The sequence below is a fragment of the Staurois parvus genome, unplaced genomic scaffold (assembly GCF_062004578.1).
Source record: "Staurois parvus isolate SC_StPar_1 unplaced genomic scaffold, SC_StPar_1.0 ptg000409l, whole genome shotgun sequence".
Taxonomy (NCBI): Eukaryota; Metazoa; Chordata; class Amphibia; order Anura; family Ranidae; genus Staurois; species Staurois parvus.
In genome coordinates, this window is record NW_028318205.1 from 3,439,237 (window position 1) to 3,460,238 (window position 21,002).

Sequence of the window (21,002 nt, forward strand, 5' to 3'; positions counted from 1 at the left end):
AAAATGCCAGTGACAGAAGAGTAAGAAGGTTCAGATGGTAACTGCCTTCATCTGACTCTCAGGCCACATATCCCAGCAGCAAAGATCCACCTACAGTATTTACCTTGACTGACATCCATTCAGCTTCTATCTTTGGAATTCTGCTGGTGTAACAGATTTCACTTGATGGACAACCAGTCAAAGTAGTTCTAATCTCTGCTTAAAGATCAAAAAAGAACAATGTTAATTAAATTAAATATTTTATTATTCTGTAGCCTTCGTATATCTGTAGAACTGTAAGATACACACACCAATATCAGAACCTTTTAATTTGTCTATATACATATGACAGTACAGTTTTGAACAGTAGAATAAATCAAGCTGAAGACACATTCAGCAGAAAATTTATCAAAGGGATTTAGAAAAAAGTCCCCCTGCATCCAGGGTAGTAGGCCATATTCCCAAAGCCATAAGTGTACAGGTCCATGGTCAAGGTCTGTTTCCACACATGAACTGAGCAGTCTTTTATATTCCAAGCAGAACCCTTGTTATCATTGGATCTAGACTTCATTTCCTTTGAGACACCACCCACAATCTCTCTCCTTCCACCATGCTGCAGTCTCTTAGTGTATATACAGCTCCTTAAAGGACAGCAGAGCAACCATTTTCCACATATGTCACATCCTGATCATAGGCATTATATTGTACAGGTGAATATTATCTGGGAGGACAGGAAAATAAAAAATCCATCTTGAAGTAAACCTCTGCTTTGCAAAAGAACAGGTTTACACCCCACACTGCTTATACATCCCTTTACTCCCCTAGGAGGGGATGGACATTTAAGTGGACTTGTCACTTCTAGTTTTGTATAAACACCAGAAGTGCGTATGTTAGAATATGTTTTTTTTCTTTTAGTTTAGAGTAGCTACAGTTTCAGGCAAACAGTTGGCATACATTTTGTGTGCAGTATTACCTGCCAAAGGATTTATGATTTTGTTCTTAAAGTGGAACTTCACTCTTCCAGTAAACACTGACTATTTTTAATTCTCATCAAGCTAGCACTAGTAAATATTTTTACTTGGACCCAATATTATCATTCCAAAGATCTCATAACTGCAAGAGAATGGTGCTGAATGCTGCACTACCACTACACACAGCTATGATCTACATAGCATTTCCAATATAAAATGTGAACAGCTCGGCACTGCACCCACAGATGTCTAAATCATTAACACAGGCTGACATCCATTTCATTTAAATACAGCATGACAATGCCCAAACAGAACAATATAAAGAGGTCAGCTGTGGCCCCGAGATTTGGTCAGTTATGACAAAGCTTACAATAAACAAATATAATAACACATTGCAGATATCCAGCACTCAAGCCTCCAAATTACAGGAAATAAGCCATCAGTGCCATGCAATCACTTCAGCTCGGACGAAGGCAGAAATTACAGCAGTATGTTATATTTGAGTGCTCTTGGGACTCGGTTAATAACCAGCCTTCCATCATAACTTAAAGAAGCAAAGAGCCAGGGGTCTGCAGAGGACCATTCCACGGCATACACGCTGTCTTCGTGTTCTTCATAGGTAGCTATTATACTGTCCTGGAGTGGCTCTTTTGTTCTAGGAGGAAAACAAAAAAATGCAATTAGCCAGGGAGGAAAAAAATATGATGGCAAGTATTTATCCCACACAATAATTATAAGCCTACAACAAGAATGACAGACAGGAACAGGCACTGGCGGGATGTCCTGAGGTCACAGATCATTTTAAAATCTCTATTGTCTTGTGTTCATGTCAGGCATTAATAATATGTCTTTGTCACTTTAAACTGTTCACTACCTATAGAATGAGTATTATCTCTGCTTGTTGAGAGAAAATAATCCACAATGCTACCAATGGCTTTTAAAGGGTCACTCCACTAATATTTATCTTCTGGGCTAGAATGGCTCACTGGTGTCTTGTATCCTCTCTGCTGGTCCAATCTAGCCTCTAAAGTCTCACTTCCACAGTGTAAAATTAAGGAAACCCTCTCATCATGGCCACAACAAATGGGAAGAACTCAGGCATGGAGGACTCAATGCTGAGACCCTATATAATAATCCAGATGATAACACAGTCTTTAAAGGAAACGTAAAATAGCTTTTAGGTAAATTTAGTCAAATTAAATACATGACACTCAATGTGCATGCATGACATTTACAAACCATGCTCAACACTGCTTACGTGTGCTGCAGAGTTTGTAATTTAATTTCCTTGCTCTTAAAGAATATGTAAACCCAACATTTCCTTATCCTGATATTTGCCTGCTGTACCATGTACTTGTATGAAAAATGCTCCTGTTCTCTTTGTATTGCTTCCTTTGTGTGAAATCCTTGGTGTTCTGGCCAGTCCCTCTGCATTCCCTATCATAAATTGACTATACTATGCATGAGAACAGTGTGGTCAGTTATCTAGCTGTGCTGGGAAATCAGCTTGCTCTCCTCCAATGATCAGGCTTATTGTCACATGCCCCCCTACCTGCACAGCCATTCATTGGGAAGTTCAGTGTGCTGCTCTTTTTCCTCCCCCAGCTCTAATGCAGCTGAAAACAGAGGATATATAATCAATTATGAAAAAAAGATAAAACATGTATTTTTAATGTGTTTTATAACTATACACAAAAAATTTGCCTTTCATTTCTATTTTAAATTGAATGGGTTGTTTTACAAAGTGGGGTTTTACATATACTTTAAAGAGGCAGTGGACTTACTCCACTCAGGGCAGAGTGATGGTGCCTCCTGATAATCCAGCCCCCAGCAAGGCATACGTAGTGATCCATGCTACTTTGCTGCCTCCCAATTTTTTGGAGCCCATACTCTGATGCTCTAACACTGGAGCTTTTCAGTATAGGAGAGCACATGACATCCTCCATGTGATAGTGCTTTAGCCTGTATGGCTAATCACCAGGCCCAAAACACTGTCACATGGGCAGGGGAGGTGCATTGCAAACAACATCCTTGCTGGGATGAGGGACTGTTAGGAGGCACACTGCATCATTTTGGGGTGTGTGTCATCTACAACACAGCAATAACATATTAATAATAACAGGCACCTGTACTATATTAGAGCACAGCTATAGAAAACTTGTAGGCTGTCGACTGTCAAATATGAAGCATTTATACACAGTGTATGGAAAAAGGTTTAAAAAAACCCAATTCACATTTGCTACAATGTGCACCTGTCCATTTGCAGTAGGCATACAGAAGACATAAAGGTGCAAAGCAGGGGTTTAGGTAAAGAAGATGCAATGTTTTTTTTTTCTTTTTTAGCTAACCCTCACCCACCTATCTTATTAAGTGCCACCGACTATACTAGTAAAAGCAGAAATCCAAACAAAACCACACTAAAAAAAAAAGTTTTGAACTAAGCAGGAGAAGATGATAACCTCTGTTCGATTTTCGGTGCTTTGTGGAAGTTTCCCCTAGCTTCCTACCCCTAGAGTTCCATTTTTTTGGCATTAAGTATCCCATTCCAAAAATGGGCTTTTGTTTTTTTTGCTGGCAATGGGGAGATTTTTGCTCACTTCCTGTCCTCGTGTTCCCAATCCTAACTTACTCTAGTCAAAACTAGAAATAAACATTTAGCTACTTTGGGCGGTGTTGGAAGCCCCGCTGCAAGGGTGATTTTTTTCATTTTCATAGAGTTGGGCTTTAACCTTCTTGTCTTATAGATCTGTGCTTATCCCAAGCATGTTTAAACTCACAGAGGGCCCATTTACATCCTTGTGTTGGGTTGGCATAATGTGGTGCCATTTATTTGTATAGCACCCCAGCGCACCTTGCTGACAGATGTGCGTTGCAGTGCAGCCCAAGCGTGGCAACGCACTAACATGCACTGCCATAGAATGTGCATGCCCCATTTTTAGTGTGCAATTGTATTGGGCTGCTTTATTACAATATATGTCAATCAGTGACACAATGCACCTTAAATATTTAAATGGGCCATGACAGTTGACTGACTTAGTACCTCTGTTTAATTCTGTTCCAAGCATCAACTACTGTTTAGGTAAAATAACCTAATCTAAGGTTAGTTTTGAAATTTTCTCCTGTTAGTCTGAAAATTCAAAACTAACCTCAGATAACCTGTGAAATAAACAAAAATTCTATTTAGATTTGAGAAACTGCTGGAATTTTACAAGAATTGTCACAGAATGAAAAGTGTTCCTTGTGCCAGCTGTTGCTGAAATACATCATCTTATGTAGTTCATGTGAGTTAATATGTCTGTGCAGCCATCTTGTTTTAGCCAGAAGTATCAAAGAGGGTTTTATGTCCGAGTATAACCTAAGTAAAAATGGAATAGAAATACATTTATAAGTTGCTATAGCTGTATGTTACGTGAAATGACCTGCTTTGCCCTGTTCTATGTGCCAGCTGTGCTCACAACTCCATCTGCCAAGCAGCTGCAAGTCATCTGAAGTAAACTGGATGAGCGGCCATTTTGTCACAGACAAAGCAGTGAGGGCTGTATCTGTGTATACCAAGCAAACATTAACTAAAAATGGAAATAAATTTAGAAAATGCTACCACTACTCCTATTTTAGCTTTTAGTATTATGGCTAAATGCACTTGTTTAATACAGTGTGAAATTGTTTCAGATGCTTTGTCTGCCATTCCTTCCTTTGCAAACATTTGTAAAACATTTTCGTTATCAGGTTTTATAGTAGCTTAGAGCTGTTCTGATATTAAAACCCTGTGAAATGGGCATGTCTCTACACACGCGGTGTCTTACGCTTCTACCTAAATCTCCGCTTCTCTTGACATTAGCAGAGATTGAATCTTTTCAAAGAAGGCTTTATCAAAGCCCTTATATGTCAGGATTTACCTCACATCGGAAGCCACATTTATTCGGCTTTAGATCAAATGCTGCCATTGCTCATGCTGCTCATTCGTCTTTCATTTGAAAAATTGTAAATATAAAAGTGAGACCCTCTGCCATACTTTAGAAAATTTGGAAATGATCCTTATGATGAATGTTGTTATGGTTTATTTCTCCTAATGGATACATACATGATTAGGCCTCTCCCAGGTTCTGGAGGTCTAGCCCCGATAATGTTATGAGACTCAACTCTGACTCTACTGTTTTGAGGAACCAACACTGCAGACAAATAACAGGCCTGAGAACTGAAATCAACCTGCAGTTCCAGCTGGCCACCACTTATTCAACCACTAATGGTAGGCCATGGCATGGTATGCTGCAGCAGTAGTAAGCTTACTGGCTGCTATTACTTTAATACTAACCACAGATATAACAATTTCAGTTTCAATCAGCCTTCAAAAAACAGAAAAAAAAATGAATACATTTCACTACAAAAATATTTCTAGACACCAAGGCCCTAACTATATGTGATGTGGCCCAATAGCAAGACCATTAATGTTAACCTTGTTTCTCCAGCCACCATCTTAAAAGCAATTCTTCTAGTGATACGCATTACTTTTTATTTTTGTAGAAACTTTAGAGTTAGAGAAATGTATCCAAATGTATTTATTACATGCTATTGCTTTTTGCATAAGCCATTGTGTAGCAAGGTAGCTCTGGGTTCCCTGAGCTTCTGAGCTGCATAGAAGTTGGTCTACATAACTATTAATGCCCTTTGAAAGATGGTTGTAGGTTGCTGGTTTCTTGGTGTCTTTGTTATTAAAAGCTTGTTCAAAGAGGTTGAAATTGTCCTAAATTGCAATATTGGTGGCCAGCTTTAGAAGCAGAAAGCAATACTACAAGCTAAATTTCTAGGTAGTCTAGTCAGCATCTCATATGTGAAAGAGGAACAGAAGATTTGGGCAAGCTATGTGACTGGTGTAATGAAAATTTCATTGAAATGAAGTTTTGGGGGGATGCTTCATATAACATTAGTGTACAATGGCAAGTTCTTGACGTTTTACAGCAGAAAAATACAAAGAAACAAAGGAAAAATAATGGTAAGACATGGAGAAATTACCATTTTTCTTGTACACTGATTTTATAAGAAGCATTTCCCCTTAAACTTAATTTGGGCTTCAAAGGCAGTCAAATAGCTTGCCCAGAATTTCTTCTTCTCCAGATCTCTTCCTAGGCCCAGAAGTACAGGGAACTCACACAGCTGCTTGGCTACACAATGGTTTATCCTGCATAGAAGCAACAGTCTCACTGCCACATGGGGTGCCATAGGGGTCGCAGCTGGAACCCAGCAATAAGCAAAGCTCGTGCTGATTGCACAGCCCTAGCTCTAACTGAGGAATGTTAAAGGAATGTCAGACCATTGCAGAGAGACCAATGCTTCCATGCAGAGAGCTCTTGTCCTTCTCTGCAGCATAGTACAGAACACAGAATAGCCTACTCTTCCAGGGGTTGCTGAAAATTGGTCTGAGAGACCCCCTCTGGACAACAGTATAAGTCTATGAAAGGAGCTTGTTACTCACCCATGTCAGCATAGAGCACTAGCATAAGAGTGCAGGAAGTGCATTTCCAATAAGAGTACACTGTTTTTTTCCCCACAGTACAGCACAGGACTACAGACAGAAGAAGGTGAGAGAACTCAATTGGGCTGGAAATTCATGACATACTGGGCCAAACCATGTCAAGATTTGCAGCATTTATTCCTGCTACTTACCTAAAGCAATGACCACAAAAACCTGCTACACCCTTAGGCTGTTTAGTCATTGCTTCTACTGCCAGACAGTGCTAGTGTGTGTGACTTACTTTTCTTCATGCTGACTATCCTCTTGATCACTCAAATCTTCATCATCAACAAGATGTCCAAATGGCTCAGATGAAATGGAGACCATGTTTGACAGGATTACCCTGCTGTCACTGCTGCCTGTTAGGACCAGCTGGTCATGGGAGTGATTGTATCTGACGCTCCAAACCCTGGAAGCAAAATTAGAATTAAAACAATCTTCTGCTAAAACGCACCTGACACCAGTACATAAAAGAGGCTATTTTTTTTTTTAACAGCAGCAAATGTGTTTGTTTCTAATAAATAAATTTTTTTTTGAGTCGACCTGTAACAAGTGCAAGATAGAAAATCTATTTTAAAAATCATGAAAAGGGGTTCGCTTTGCAATATTTAATTTCTCTGTAGTTTTTGTTCTATACTAAGCCACGTTTATCTATATTTCTAAAAGTGTGTTCCTTTGTTATTTTTTGTAATTTTTTTTTCTTTTTGTGTTTTTTTTAAGTGGACCTGTCATTTAAAAAGAGACAGATGAGCATATTTATCTACAAAAAAGGATTCTCTTCGAAGCTTTTCATTTTAAACCATACTTTTTTATTTATGCTGAACTATTGTACTTTAATAATCTGTCAAACAGAAATAGAGTGGCAAAACGCAAAGACAAAGAAACTAAGGAAACATTATTGCACACTATTTCAGTATGCTTAAAGGTGTCAATTTTCCCTTAGCAACATGCTTTTCCTACTGAAATTGGATGAAAAAATGATTTCACCCCAAATAAGTGCAGAAATTGTAAAAATCTAGGGATAATGCAATATAGGCAGGAAAATCTGAAAATAGAAAAAGTGCAGAGGAGCAATCAGAAAATTGATTTTGAAATATATAAATATAATGAATGATATTCGGAAACTATATATGAGTCCCATGAAGTGGAAAGGAAAAGGTTGATTAAAAGCCATTGTCTTTTTTTTTTTAATTGACTTTGATATTTCTGACATGGATTATTTAACCATTTTCCGCCCGGCCCGTTGCCGTTTGGCGGCCGGCAAAATCCCTCAGCGTTCCGGGTGGACGCCACATGGCGTCCTCCCGGGCATGCGCAGTTTGCTTGCTTGCAGAGCCACGCGATCTGTCACCGGCTGTGTACCTCGGACACGGCCAGTGACAGATCTGAGTACCGGCCCCGTTGCCAGTACCATGTGACCTGCTGTGACCAATCACAGCAGGTCACATGACAGTTGTATACAATAGATGGCTTCATTCATGCCATCCATTGTATACTACTGTGCCTAGCTGTGAATGGTCACAGTGATCACATGCACAAGCTGGGCCACTCACAGCCCATCTGTGTCATGTGATTAGCCATGGCCAAATCACAGCTAAGCACAAAAAAAACAAAAACAAAACCCCTGAATAGATAGATGTCATTCAGGTAAATGCTTGCTTATAGCAAAGTAATTCTTTGCTATAAGCAAATTGTGTAAAAAAAAAAATACTGATCACTTCCCCAAAGTAGTACAATGTTACTATGGTAACATTTTACTACTTTGGTCATAGTGAAATATGAAAAAAAAAATCTTAAAAAAAGAATGTAATAAAAAATTAAAAATAATAATAAAAAAAAAATTACATATTTTTTTTTCATACTGTCAGTGTCCCTGATCACCGCCATGCCAGTTATATGGTGATGCACTGGTGACAGTATGTAAAAAAAATAGTGAAAATAATTTTTAAAATTTTTTAATTTTCCGAAATATTATGACAAAAAAATACAACTTCAAAAAACTCGACATGCCTCTTATGAAGTACGTCGAACTGTCTACTTTGCAAAAAGGGGTTATTTGGGGGATATCTGTACTGTTCCAACATTCTTGGACCTCAAGAAATTATATTGGGTGTCAGTACTTCAGGATTGATCAATTTTCAGATCTATACCATAGTTTGTGAACTCTATAACTTTCCTACAAACTAAAAAATACATCCTAATTTGGGTTATTTTCACCAAAGACATGTAGCAGAATTCATCTCAGCCTAAATTTATGAAGAACAATTATTTATTTGCAAACTTTTATAACAGAAAGAAAAACATGTTTTTTTTTTCAACATTTTTGGTCTTTGTTTGTTAATTTAGCAAAAAATAAAAATCCCAGCGGTGATTAAAATACCACCAAAAGAAAGCTCTAGTTGTGTGAAGAAAATGATAAAATTTTAGTTTGGGTACAATGTTGTATGACCGCGCAATTGTCATTCAAAGTGTGAGAGCGCTGAAACATGAAAAATGGCCTGGGCAGGAAGGGGGTAAAAGTACTCGGTATGGAATTGGTTAAAGCCAAAAGGGGAAGTTCTGCTTTAAGCCAGCTCCTCTTGGAAATGTGGCATTTTTTGGGGAGGGGGGGGGCAGGTATCTGGTTTTGAAAGGTACCCACTCCCATCTCCGCTTGGATCACCTAGGCGATCTGACCAGAAGTTCTCCTTCCCCCCGCCTCCCCAGAGTTCTCTTGGATACGTTACAGGTCCCAGAAGACTGCAGGAGCATTCACAATGTGAAGCGTGGCTCGCACATGCACAGTGGGGGCACCTGGCTGTGAAGCCACAAGTTGTCTTAGCCGGTTGCCCACAGTTAAGATGCCAGCAGCAAGGACTGAAAACCTTGAGGAGCACATCGCTAGATCCTGGTACAGGTAATTGTCTGATTGTTAAAAGTTATCAGCTATGGTTTTTGTAGTTTGTGACTTTTCATTTTCAGGAGAACGTCTCTTTAACCATTTGCCGCCCGCCCTATGGCCAAATGGCGGCTGGCAAATGTCATCAGCGTTCTGGGTGGATGCCATATGGCGTCCTCCCGCACATGCGCAGATTGCGCTCCTGTAGAGCCCCGCAGCGGCGCGATCTGTCATCGGCCATGTACCTCAGACATGGCTGATGACAGATCTGAGTACCGGCCCCCGTTGCCAGTACCATGTGACCTGCTGTGACCAATCACAGCAGGTCACATGACAGTTGTATACAATGGATGGCTTCATTCATGCCATCCATTGTATACTAGTGTCTAGCTGTGAATGGTCACAGCTAATCACATGCACATGTCATGTGATTAGCTGTGGCCAAATCACAGCTAAGCACCAAAAAAAAAAAAAAAAACCCTGAATGAATCGATGTCATTCGGGTAAATGCTTGCTTATAGCAAAGTAATTCTTTGCTATAAGCAAATTGTGTAAAAAAAAGAAAAAAAAAAAAATACTGATCACTTCCCCAAAGTAGTACAATGTTACTATGGTAACATTGTACTACTTTGGTCATAGTGAAATATGAAAAAAAAAATCTTAAAAAAAAGAAAAAAAATGTAATAAAAAAAAAATACAAAAAAAAAATATATATATATATATATATATATATATATATATATATATATTTTTTTTTTTTTTTTCATACTGTCACCAGTCAGTGTCCTTGATCACCGCCATGCCAGTTATATGATGACGCTGTACTGCACTGGTGACAATATGTAAAAAAAAAATAGTGAAACTAATTTTTTTAAATTTTTTCATTTTATGAAAAATTATGACAAAAAAAAAAAAACTTCAAAAAACTCGCCATGCCTCTTATGAAGTACGTCGGACTGTCTACTTTGCAAAAAGGGTCATTTGGGGGATATCTGTACTGTTCTGACATTCTTGGACCTCAAGAAATTAGATTGGGTGTCAGTACTTCAGGATTGATCAATATTCAGATCTATACCATAGTTTGTGAACTCTATAACTTTCCTACAAACTAAAAAATACATCCTAATATCGGTTATTTTCACCAAAGACATGTAGCAGAATACATCTCGGCCTAAATTTATGAAGAACAATTATTTATTTGCAAACTTTTATAACAGAAACAAAGAAAAACGTGTGTTTTTATCAAAATTTTCGGTCTTTTTTTGGTAATTTAGCAAAAAATAAAAACCCCAGCAGTGATTAAATACCACCAAAAGAAAGCTCTAGTTGTGTGAAGAAAATGATAAAATTTTAGTTTGGGTACAATGTTGTATGACCGCGCAATTATCATTCAAAGTGGGAGAGCGCTGAAACCTGAAAAATGGCCTGGGCAGGAAGGGGGTAAAAGTGCCCGGTATTGAATTGGTTAAGCACCACCAATTAGTATTTTCTTTAAAGCTTATGTAAGGCACATGTACCGTAATGTTTATAACCTTTGCATTTTTTGCCATCGGTGTCTATTTGGGTAGATTTACCTTCAAATCTGGTCCTGTAAGTACACCACAGGAAATTAATCCAAAGTAGGAGAACTAGCCTTAGACGGTTGTCATTGGAACAAGAGTCCCCGTTGGAAGTTTCTCCTTCTTTTCCTGTTCCGGCAACAACTTAAAAGATCTTCACTTATTTCCAGTCCCGGAGACAATGTGTGACAGGACAAATAGAGAGGGGGTGAATCTCCCTAACTGGGACACAGGCACAGGCGGGGGTTCTACCCCTCGCTACTCTAAAATACTACATTACTGAAGATGGCAGACATATCAATATTTCTATTATTCCCCAAAGAAGCTGTAGCAAATTATGCATCAGTGATACATTAGCACATTTGTTGTAAAAAAAACCCATACAATACAAAAAAAAAAACCTTCTTTGCCACTAAACACATTTGCTACTATGCAACGCCACTTTCACAGACATAGTGTGATGTACGAAGTAATAATTTAAAAAAATCTATACCATGACATGTGTTCTAAATATTTTTCTCACACAGAACTGTGTGCAGTTTCCATAGAAACCTCAGACTATGCTGGGCTCTGGGGTGTCGTCCATTTTGACCTTCTAGACAGATACATCATGTGCTAATGTCTGCCGCAGGAAGAGCTGGCTTCTTGCAAAATAGCCAATGTGATATTGACTAAATGAATTCTAAAAATATGTATAAAAACCAGGTGTTGAATTGTTTTCCCATTGCCAGATGATTTTACAACAAAATACCAAAAACTGCATTATTCTTAAGACTTTTTTTCTTTCCCATTAGGAGTTTGATATTAATATAGGGTGATCAGAAGTCCCTGGGTTCCAGGTACAGCCCGATTTCAGGAAGTTGTTATGGTCAAAAAGTGTTCCCTATTGTGTCCCTGGTTACAATGTAAAGTTCCCCGGCTGTGGGTGGCAGCATATTTTTTTCTTGTCCTTAAAATACACCTTGGCTGGCAGTATTTGTGATGCAGCCACTCTAACACTTCCCAGGACTTTAGTATTGTGTGTACGTCCCAACACAAGGAGGAGGGATAGGACTTTGTATCTCCAATACCTCCCATCCAGCTCCATCTGTCATGCACCCTGCAAAGCAGCTCCTCCAGGCTCCTCTTTATTCTGCCGTCCTCCCTCATTTTGACCTTCTGGGTAGCCAGGGAGAGATATTGCTTCCTAATACAAATGTGGCAAGTGTAGCACATTGTGCGTCCCTTGCATGTTCCTCCTGGAGGATCCCTACCACATGGCCCCTGTCCTCTCCTCTGACATGCTGGCCAGTATGAGTCCAGGGCATCCAGACATTGTTAATATAAATATAATACAATGTTTAATACAGGATGGGGGGGCAGTTGAGAATCCAGTTTTGGTTTAAAATGCCATCTTTGTCACTCAAATACAACTGTATGTGATTTTTCTTGTTACATGCTGATGTTACATTGACCCAGGGGTTTGCACAGACAAAACTGCCCTGGGCCCAGTGAAAGGATGGCACAGTATGTTAGCAAAGTAAGCAACCCCCAATGTCAATGTGAGTCTCCACATTTCCGGTTTGTGACAGGGACACTCTCCCTCTAATTTACAGCTCATTTCAAGCTTCTGCTGTTTAAAGTGAACCATCTCTAAGAAAGAATGTTCGCTTTACCCATGTCCTTACCCATGTCCTCCCACCCCCAAATATAAATGGCTTTAAAAAAGCAATAGAAAAATAGACTTTAGACGAAAAAAAAAAGCGCTTCAGCTTTGTTTCTAACATTTTGGTGACATCATCTCAAAGAGAGCAGAGTGCTCAAAGTCCCGCAGGATTGCGCCCTGTGGCCACCTCCACATCCTGGGGGCTGTGAGTAAAGTGGACCTTCCAATAAAATGCAAGGTCTGCTTATTTAATCAGGGCCCCAAAACGCAACATGTAAAAAATTGGAAATAAACTACCCTTTCTGTTGACATCCGCACTGCAGAATGTTCCTATCCTTCTGCCATAATCCTGGGAAACACATCCCAAATCTTGTGAGAAAATGCTCCATTACAGTGCAGGGGTATCTTCTTATAAGATTTGGGATCTTCATTGTACTTAGGACCTCATCAGAAGGATTGTGATGTCACCTATGTCTAGGCTCCGCAAGAAGAAGCTGGGTAAAGGAAGTATTTTCACAGGTTGTTTTTAATTTTATTATTTTTTTATTTATTGGAATATAATGTGATTTGGTAATGGTAATGTGCCCTATTGATTTGTTTAATATGCCAATTTTTGTTATATGTCCTTCCAATACCACACATCACAAGATATTGTCTCCTTATTGTTTCAAACAAACACAGAGCACATGACTACTGCTGCAGTTGCAGACCTGTCCGTGTGCCGAGCTTCCTTCTGCTAATCCGTCTCGTTGTGTGTTTGGTCTATTGTTTGCTTAAACACATACGTGTTGAGTTGGCTGCGCTGCCATCTGTGCCTATATCCATAACAGCTTGCTTTGCATACAACAGAAATAAACACTGAGAAGCAGAAGCCCTGCGAGCCCTACCAATGAGAATGTTCCTCCAGTGTTTTCACTGGTTCATTAACATTCCTGGTATCCCAGAACTTCACTTTGCAATCATCCCCACAACTGGCCAAGTAGTACTGTTTGTTGGGATTGAAGTCAAGGTCTCGAACCAGCTGTCCATGGGCATTGTCGATGCAGTAGATCTGCCTGAAAAAAAATAAACAAATCGCTTTATGGAAGCTGTGCCATGGCTAACAATACTCAGAGACATATCTGAAAGAGCCGGTACTGAAAACATGCCAGAGTGAAACATTCCATGTGTTTTTTGCTCTTCATTTCATTCATTGCTACATTTTAATTATGAATATTTTCTATAGAAATGCTAACATGGGCTTTAGTTTTCATGGCAAATAAAAATGGTATAGATAGAATCAGATTTTCAGCAAAAACCATAGCAAGAGCCCTTCTCTTTCTGTACAAGAAAATACTTATTGGAAGGAGCAAGTGGAAAAAAAAACAATAAAATGGTAACACACAAAAATGCGAGTAATGTGGTATTGCATTTTCAGACTCCCTTCACACCAATGCGTTTTTTAGTGCTTTTTGCAGAAACGCACTACAGTCCATTTAACATGGTTTCCTATGGAACATGTTCACATCTATGATTTTTTGAGTTGCTGCATTTTTGGAAAGGGTCAGGAACTTTTTTAAAAACAAAAAGCAGCGGTTTTGCTACAACAGAGTTCAATGGAGAAACTGCTAAAATGCATTGTAGTGCGTTTTTGCCCCTTTTTGTGTTTTTCATTTTTATTCTGCCCAGCAACAAAAAAATTAGCTGAACAAAACGCGGTAAAAATGTGTCAAAAATGCATGTAGAAAAACGCAAAATGAACTGCGAAAAGCACTGCAAAACGGACAAAAAGCAAACTGCATAGGTGTGAGCAGAACCTTAACAATGATCTAACCTAACAATTAAAAGCAAAAAGGTATTATATGCACATAAAAATGCACAACACATTAAGAATGAAAGCAAATGTGAAAATTGGTACATAGATGTAAACGGAACTTAAAGTGGAACTTCACTCTCTTAATCAACATGAACATTTGCAATCCTTATGCTGCTATCAATGGTAAATAGATAGAAAAGTATATCATATTTATTTGTTTTAAACTTTTTGTTTACATTACTTAAGTTATTTCCTGATTTCCATGCCTAGGCAAATGATGTCATACATCCCAGGAATCTTCAGGAGGGGAAAGAGGGCTCTCAGCTCAGCCTATGCCTGAACTTAGAGCAGATGGATTCCAGGAAGTAAATGATACATGAATAATCTGCCCTTACTCAAGATGGCCACTGTTAGAAATGTTTGGGGGTGTTTTGCAAAGTGATTTTACTGGGAAATAAAGCATGGAGACATGGATGCAAGGGTGAGTTTACTTTGAATATTAAAAATGAATTAAATAGCATTTTGTTGTTTGTGGTGCTCAGATGCAGTGTAGTTCCACATTAAATCATACCCTCTCGTGATTCTAAGCATTTTTAATGTATGTTAGGACCTTATTAGCCAACATGGTGGTACAGTGGTATCTGCATAGATTTTGTATGCAACTTTTCAGCTTGCATTGGTTTTCTGTAATCTCCACCCACATCCCAGAAAAAAATGGGCAGGTAAATTAGACTGAACTCGTGTGGCCATAACTGCATGACTGTGGCAGGGGGCACTAGATTTTAAACTCTACAGAAGTGGGACAGATATAATTGCTTTTGTGTACTCTGTAAAGAAAGCAGTGATATGTCAGCACTACATACCAGCAGAAAATAAACTTAGGGCAGAATGAAGCTTTGCATACACTGGACAGAGCAGCCCCTGAAGTTAGCAGGGTAAAGGATGGTTTGCTATTGGTTTTGCAGACCAACACTGACCCAATAAGGACTGATTTGACAAGGAGTTCAATTGTTTTATCACGTTTTAAAAATGTGATACATAATCAAAGCATATTTGACTGTGAAATAAGTATCGGAGGTTAACATTGTAATGATTATGCGCAATAGAGACATGGAAGCTGTATGCGACAGCCATCTTGTTAAGGTCTCAGCCATTATGTTTTTCATGAACAATCATCTTTCTCCCCTCCTCCCTCCTCTTGAAAATGGAATTTGTGGCTGTAAGTTGTAATGAACTTCAAAAGAGCCTCTTATCTTAAATAAAACACAAATAGAGGCCAGCTCCAGAGCTGTAAACTGCTAATTAGTCTTGGCAGGATGTCTATTTTGCAAAGACACTTTCCTCTGCCCTATCGTAAAACAATAACTCAGTCCAGCCTTTACAAATGACCTGTTAGGCCATTAGAAATCTATGAATGCACAGCGTGGCATAAAACATCTATTCCACATGTAACAATTCCCCACACAATTCAACAGGAACTGGGCACATTAATATTAGCTATATATTTGAATAGGGCATTTCATGCCAAACAAATTGAGGTCCTACATGACTATTTTAGCACATAGGACAGGGGAGAAAGAAGTCTCTTCCCTCCTGGGTGACAAAGGTACGCTGTGTTTGGTATCCCTTGGTTTGAAATATAATTCTGAATATGAATCTGCCAGTTGCTAGAATACCACCTGCATGGATTGGAAGTTATTAATATTAGTATGAAATTGTAGTTGGGACTTGGTCATAAACTTGGTGACATCCTATCACTCATCCCGTAAACTGGATAATTGGTCAGTTGTTCTCAGGCGACATATAGAAAAGGACTGACAGGCCTGGTGAGGGGAGCTCTCGTTTAACATCAATCAAGAAACATCTAACGGACTTGAGAGTCAAGGCAATGTTTTTGCTCGGACAATTGGACTAAATTGCTAAACCAGGACTTTACAAGTATTCAACCTTCTTAACTCCTTTCTTTTATTTCTCTATTGCTTTATTGTTCTCTTTATGTCTTTGTAACATCTTTTCTGTAAATATTTTAATTGCACCATTTTGACCTTTTTTAGTAATAAACCCTATTATGAAAAGTGTTGAAACTGTCTCTAAAGCTTTTAATGCAAACTAAAGAATCCCTGTCTCTTAAAGAGTGCTACTGTGTACAATAATCCTTTGAATATTCCTGTCTGTGGTGACAGTGTGTGTTGCAGAAGCTTATACTAAAATCATAGTGTTATTGCTGGGATTTGTGAGTTTCCTCCTTCTCTGTAAAAAGGTGTTGGTGGCAGTGTGAAGGGCTAATTGCGTAATTAGCCTAACCCAGTGACAAACGCTCTCAGGCTGCTGGCACATAGATTGTGGTCCCGCGAGCTGGAAAATCTTTGTGCAGGGTGCAGCTGAGAGTGGCATTGTTACACAAGTGACAGCTCGGTGTGAGATTGGCTGGTCTTTTGTCACGAGTTGGTGAGAAGGGCAGGGTCGGGAGCCGCGTTCCGTCACAAACATGGCTACTGCTATATCTCAGATTGATAACTAGCTGGGATTTTCAAAAACAACAGCCATTAGAGTTTGTAGCAATCATGCACACAGAGATGGACACGGTCATCCATCTTGTTAAGAATCTTCCATGCTGTATCATCTCTACTCCCAAATCAGCTCTCCTCATCGCCCCTCCCTCTCTGTTGAGTGACATGTGGTCTGTTTGATGCAGATGACAGGCAGCAAACTCCATGGGAGGGCGTCATGGCTATAAATCCCACAACTGAGCTGGGGCCTAGATGTCTGTTAACTTCCGCAATCTGGGTTCGTAAAGCCATAAACCAAGTCCTTCACTGAGTTCAAAAGACATTCCAAAGGGTTGTAAAAACAGACTTACATTTAGAAACTCAATCACTCATATAAGTTCATATCTTCAAACAGGACATAATAACCTAAACATGGAGCCCATTTTCGGATAGCTCAAGTTAAGACCATTCTCCTGGTATATTACACCCCCTAGCTGGCATATACAGGAGAGTCGAAAATTACTTTTCCTTAACCATTCAAGCGGATATTTCATATCTAACCGTTCAGCCGAAGATTCTGTGTAATAATCTACTTGTGGATAGGATGTTGTATATATCCAGGGTAAGTTATGAACCATAATATAATTTGTGCAGGCTTTGGTCATAGCCTGAGGTCTCCACCTACAACTCCCTCCCCAAATGAGGCGATTGGTTTACTGCTTCAGGGAGACACCCTGTGGAGTTGCTAGAAAAAGCTAAGCTAGGCTGAGTTGAGGGTGTGAGAGTTAAAGATTCTCCCTTTAACATCGGAACCAACTTTGGGAGATAAGGCATCCTTTTGGCTCATAAAACCTGATCTGCTTAACCCAGGACATTTGGCAAGTACTTTAACCCTCAGCTCCTTTCTGTTATCTCTTTGCTTTGCTATTGCTTTCTGTATATTTATATATATTGGCTACATCTTTTTCTGTGAATATTTTTATTGCACCCTTTTGACCTTTTAGTAATAAATCTTATTTTCTGAAAGTGTTGAACTGTTTCTAAAGCTCTTTAATGCAACTAAAAAACCCCTGCCTCTGAAGAGCGCTACTGTGTGTGTGTGTTTTAAACTTCGGCATATCGCTGCCTGCGGCGACCGTGGTATACAGATGATTATTCAAGCATCATAGTGTTATTGCTGATATTGCAGAGTTTCTTCTTGATCTGTACAAAAAGGAGGTGGTGGCAGTGTGAAAGGTTAATTGCGTAATTAACCTGATCCAGTAACAATCGCTCTCAGGCTGCAAGTACGCAGACTGTGGTCCAGTAGCTGAAAAATCTGGGTGCAGCTGGGCGTGGCATTGTTACGCACCTGACAGCGTGGTTTTAGATTGGCTAGTCCTTCGGTCACAAGTTTGGTGAGAAGGGCTGGGGTCTGATGCCGTGATCGTCACAGAGTTTACAATGAATGGTGCAAAAGACAAAAACTATCAGTAATTGGCAGCATTGTGGGCAAAAGCATCTTGTCAATGATCAGATTTTTTTCCAGGTTAATCCAAAGTTCACATAACCACCCTTTACTACAGTGGTGTGCAGAAAGGCATCTGTGAATGCACAACACATAGAGCCTTGAAAGGAATACACTAGAGCAGCAGAATATAATGTTGAGGTCTGTTCCTAGAAACCAACAACAGGAAAATTAGGCTGGGATGAGCACAGGATCAACATAACTCAACAAATAAAGAATGGAAAACTATAATTGTCTGCAAATCTCCATTTTTGCTTCAGCATGCAAATGGTTGGGGAAGATTTATATATATATATATATATATATATATATATATATATATATATATATCAATTTATAAATAATAAAGAATTTAAACTGTGCCGTATGAAGGTGTTACCAACAAATCCACAGCAATGTGATGTGTTGGACCACAATTCCTTTTGTTTCAGATGGACTTGTTTCATGAGTATGGTGTGCCCGCACAGAGCCCTGACCTTAACCCAACTAACTACACATTGTAGAATGCTTGCTGAATGTGTGCCCAGTCTTTTTTGTCCATCGGTACCTGGCTAAATGAGCACAAATTCCCCCAGACTCCAAAATCTTTTGAAGCTTCCCCAGAAGAGTGGAGGTTGTTACAGCAGCCAGGGGGACCAATTCCATATTAATGCTCATGGTTTGAAATGGGATGTCCAACAAGGTGTGATTATCAGGTATCCACAGATACAATGCATGTGTACACAAATTTTCTCATGTCACCTTCTGGCCTTCATAAAGCTTGGCATGTATAGAAATAAAGGTAAATACAGCTAAGCAGTTAATTTGCAAAGATAAATATACTAAGATGCAAGATTTCAGGTGAAAGCAGGACATACAAATCTGAAAATAAAATCCCCCCCTACTGTTAAGGCAGCCGCCGCTATAGCTAAGATCTGTCTCCTCAGTTTAGTGATAAATTACTGTGTGCAAAGGGGATAATCTGTAGCTTAAAAAAGCTTGCACAGACCTCAGTTGTTATAGCAACGGATGTGTATAACATCACTCCAATGCTTATCAAAATCACAACCAGGACTAAAAGGAGAGGAGAAAAAAAAATCTCTCTTAATAGGCATACTACGAGTGTTGTCTTCTGTCTGAGTGCAAACAAAATAGAATTTACAGAAATTAGAGCATCTGTTAGGTTAAATCATGATAAAATCTAAAAAACAAAATATAAAAAGGAATAATAAAAGCAACTACATATTAAACCTTTCATTAGTGACTGTATTATTTAATTAGAGATGCCGTAATTTACATTTGTAGGTGTACAATGATTTTCAGCGATTTTGTAAAGGCTATATACCTTCAAAAATTGAAATGCAATTTTTGGGTGGATTCCAATCAGTAGAATTCTCTACCCCAGGGGTATTTAATTAAAATTTACCAAGGTTCTGGCAGTAAAATTTGCATGCATCAGAGGTCCGAACCTCATGTAGGCCCCTGTGGTGCATTTTCGTGCGTGCCAAACCACGTGTTTCTGCGGTGCAATTTTGAAAAATAAGGGTCAGGGACTTCTTCAGGTTTCTAGCAGGTAGTGCTGATCTACCCACAATGTGTGCACCAAATGCACATGTACAGATCTGAACCTGTTCTCACATCAGTGTCCTTAATCCCCACTGCACATCACAGTCCCCTCCTCGTTCACAGCAAGATCCCTCTTGATGAGTGTCCTCAGCTCCCAGTTTACATCACCCCCCTCCACCCCTTTCACAGTAGTGTTCTCACACTTCCTTGACATCAACGCCCCCCCAATAGTACTATCCTCTGTCCCCTTTACTGAATGTAAAAAGGAATAATAAAAGCAACTACATATGAAACCTTTCATTAGTGATTGTATTAATTGTGTTTTAATTAGAGATGCAGTAATTTACATTTGTAGCAGTACAATGATTTTCAGTGATTTTGTAAAGGCTAAATACCTACAAAAATAGAAATGCAATTTTTGGGTGGATTCCAATCAGTGGAATCCACTACCCCAGGGGTATTTAATTAAAATTCACCGAGCTCCCTGTTTACATTACCCCCCTCCACCCCTTTCACTGTAGTGTTCTCAAACTTCCTTGACATCAATGCACCCAATAGTACTATCCTCTGCCCCCTTTACTGAAGAGTACTCTGCCCCTTTGTACATCATCCCCTCACATTACTGTCCCCAGACCCCCCCCCATCTTACTGTGTTCAGTCCCCACATTACTGTCCTCAGCCCCCCTCCATGTTACTGTCCTCACCCCCACATTACTGTCCTCTGCCCCCATGTTACTGTCCTTAGCCCCCACATTACAGTTCACAGCCCCCCCTTCACACTAATGTCCTTAGCCCCTTTAACTCCCCCCACTGTCCTAACTTACACAGACAGTGATTGACAGACAGTGATTGTTTGCTAGGACTGCCCTTCATCCTAGCAACCAATCACCTGCTTGTTAACCTCAGGCAGCTCCCACCCTCCATCATGAATTGTCCTGCCTCCTGCTGTAAGCTCTGTGAGGATGACCGCGAGACAGCTGGAGGAAGAAAAAAATGGCAGGATTGCATGGGTCCGGATGGGACAGTGACTCGGTCTGCATCTGGACCCCGGTCCTCCAATTAGTGATGCCTGCTCTACCCTATTCTTTTAACTTTCATAGGCTCAAAGAGAAAGAGCCCTCTTCA

General features: G+C 39.5%; 1 protein-coding gene across 2 annotated transcripts in view; it reads right to left on the bottom strand.

The window, feature by feature from the left end:
* Positions 1 to 226: 226 nt before the first annotated feature.
* The window catches only part of EIPR1 (EARP complex and GARP complex interacting protein 1), a 306,520-nt gene continuing 285,744 nt past the window's right edge, over positions 227 to 21,002 (bottom strand). Inside the window, exons 7-9 of one of the 2 annotated variants that reach the window (XM_089686732.1) lie at positions 13,429 to 13,596; positions 6,701 to 6,868; positions 227 to 1,605 (exon numbers count right to left, since the gene is read on the bottom strand). In XM_089686732.1, the coding sequence (XP_089542858.1) occupies positions 1,431 to 1,605; positions 6,701 to 6,868; positions 13,429 to 13,596 (511 nt within the window). In that variant the 3' untranslated portion in view covers positions 227 to 1,430. Of the gene's footprint in view, positions 1,606 to 2,511; positions 2,567 to 6,700; positions 6,869 to 13,428; positions 13,597 to 21,002 lie in introns of those variants that run through there. The other variant, XM_089686733.1, reaches the window with a different exon arrangement.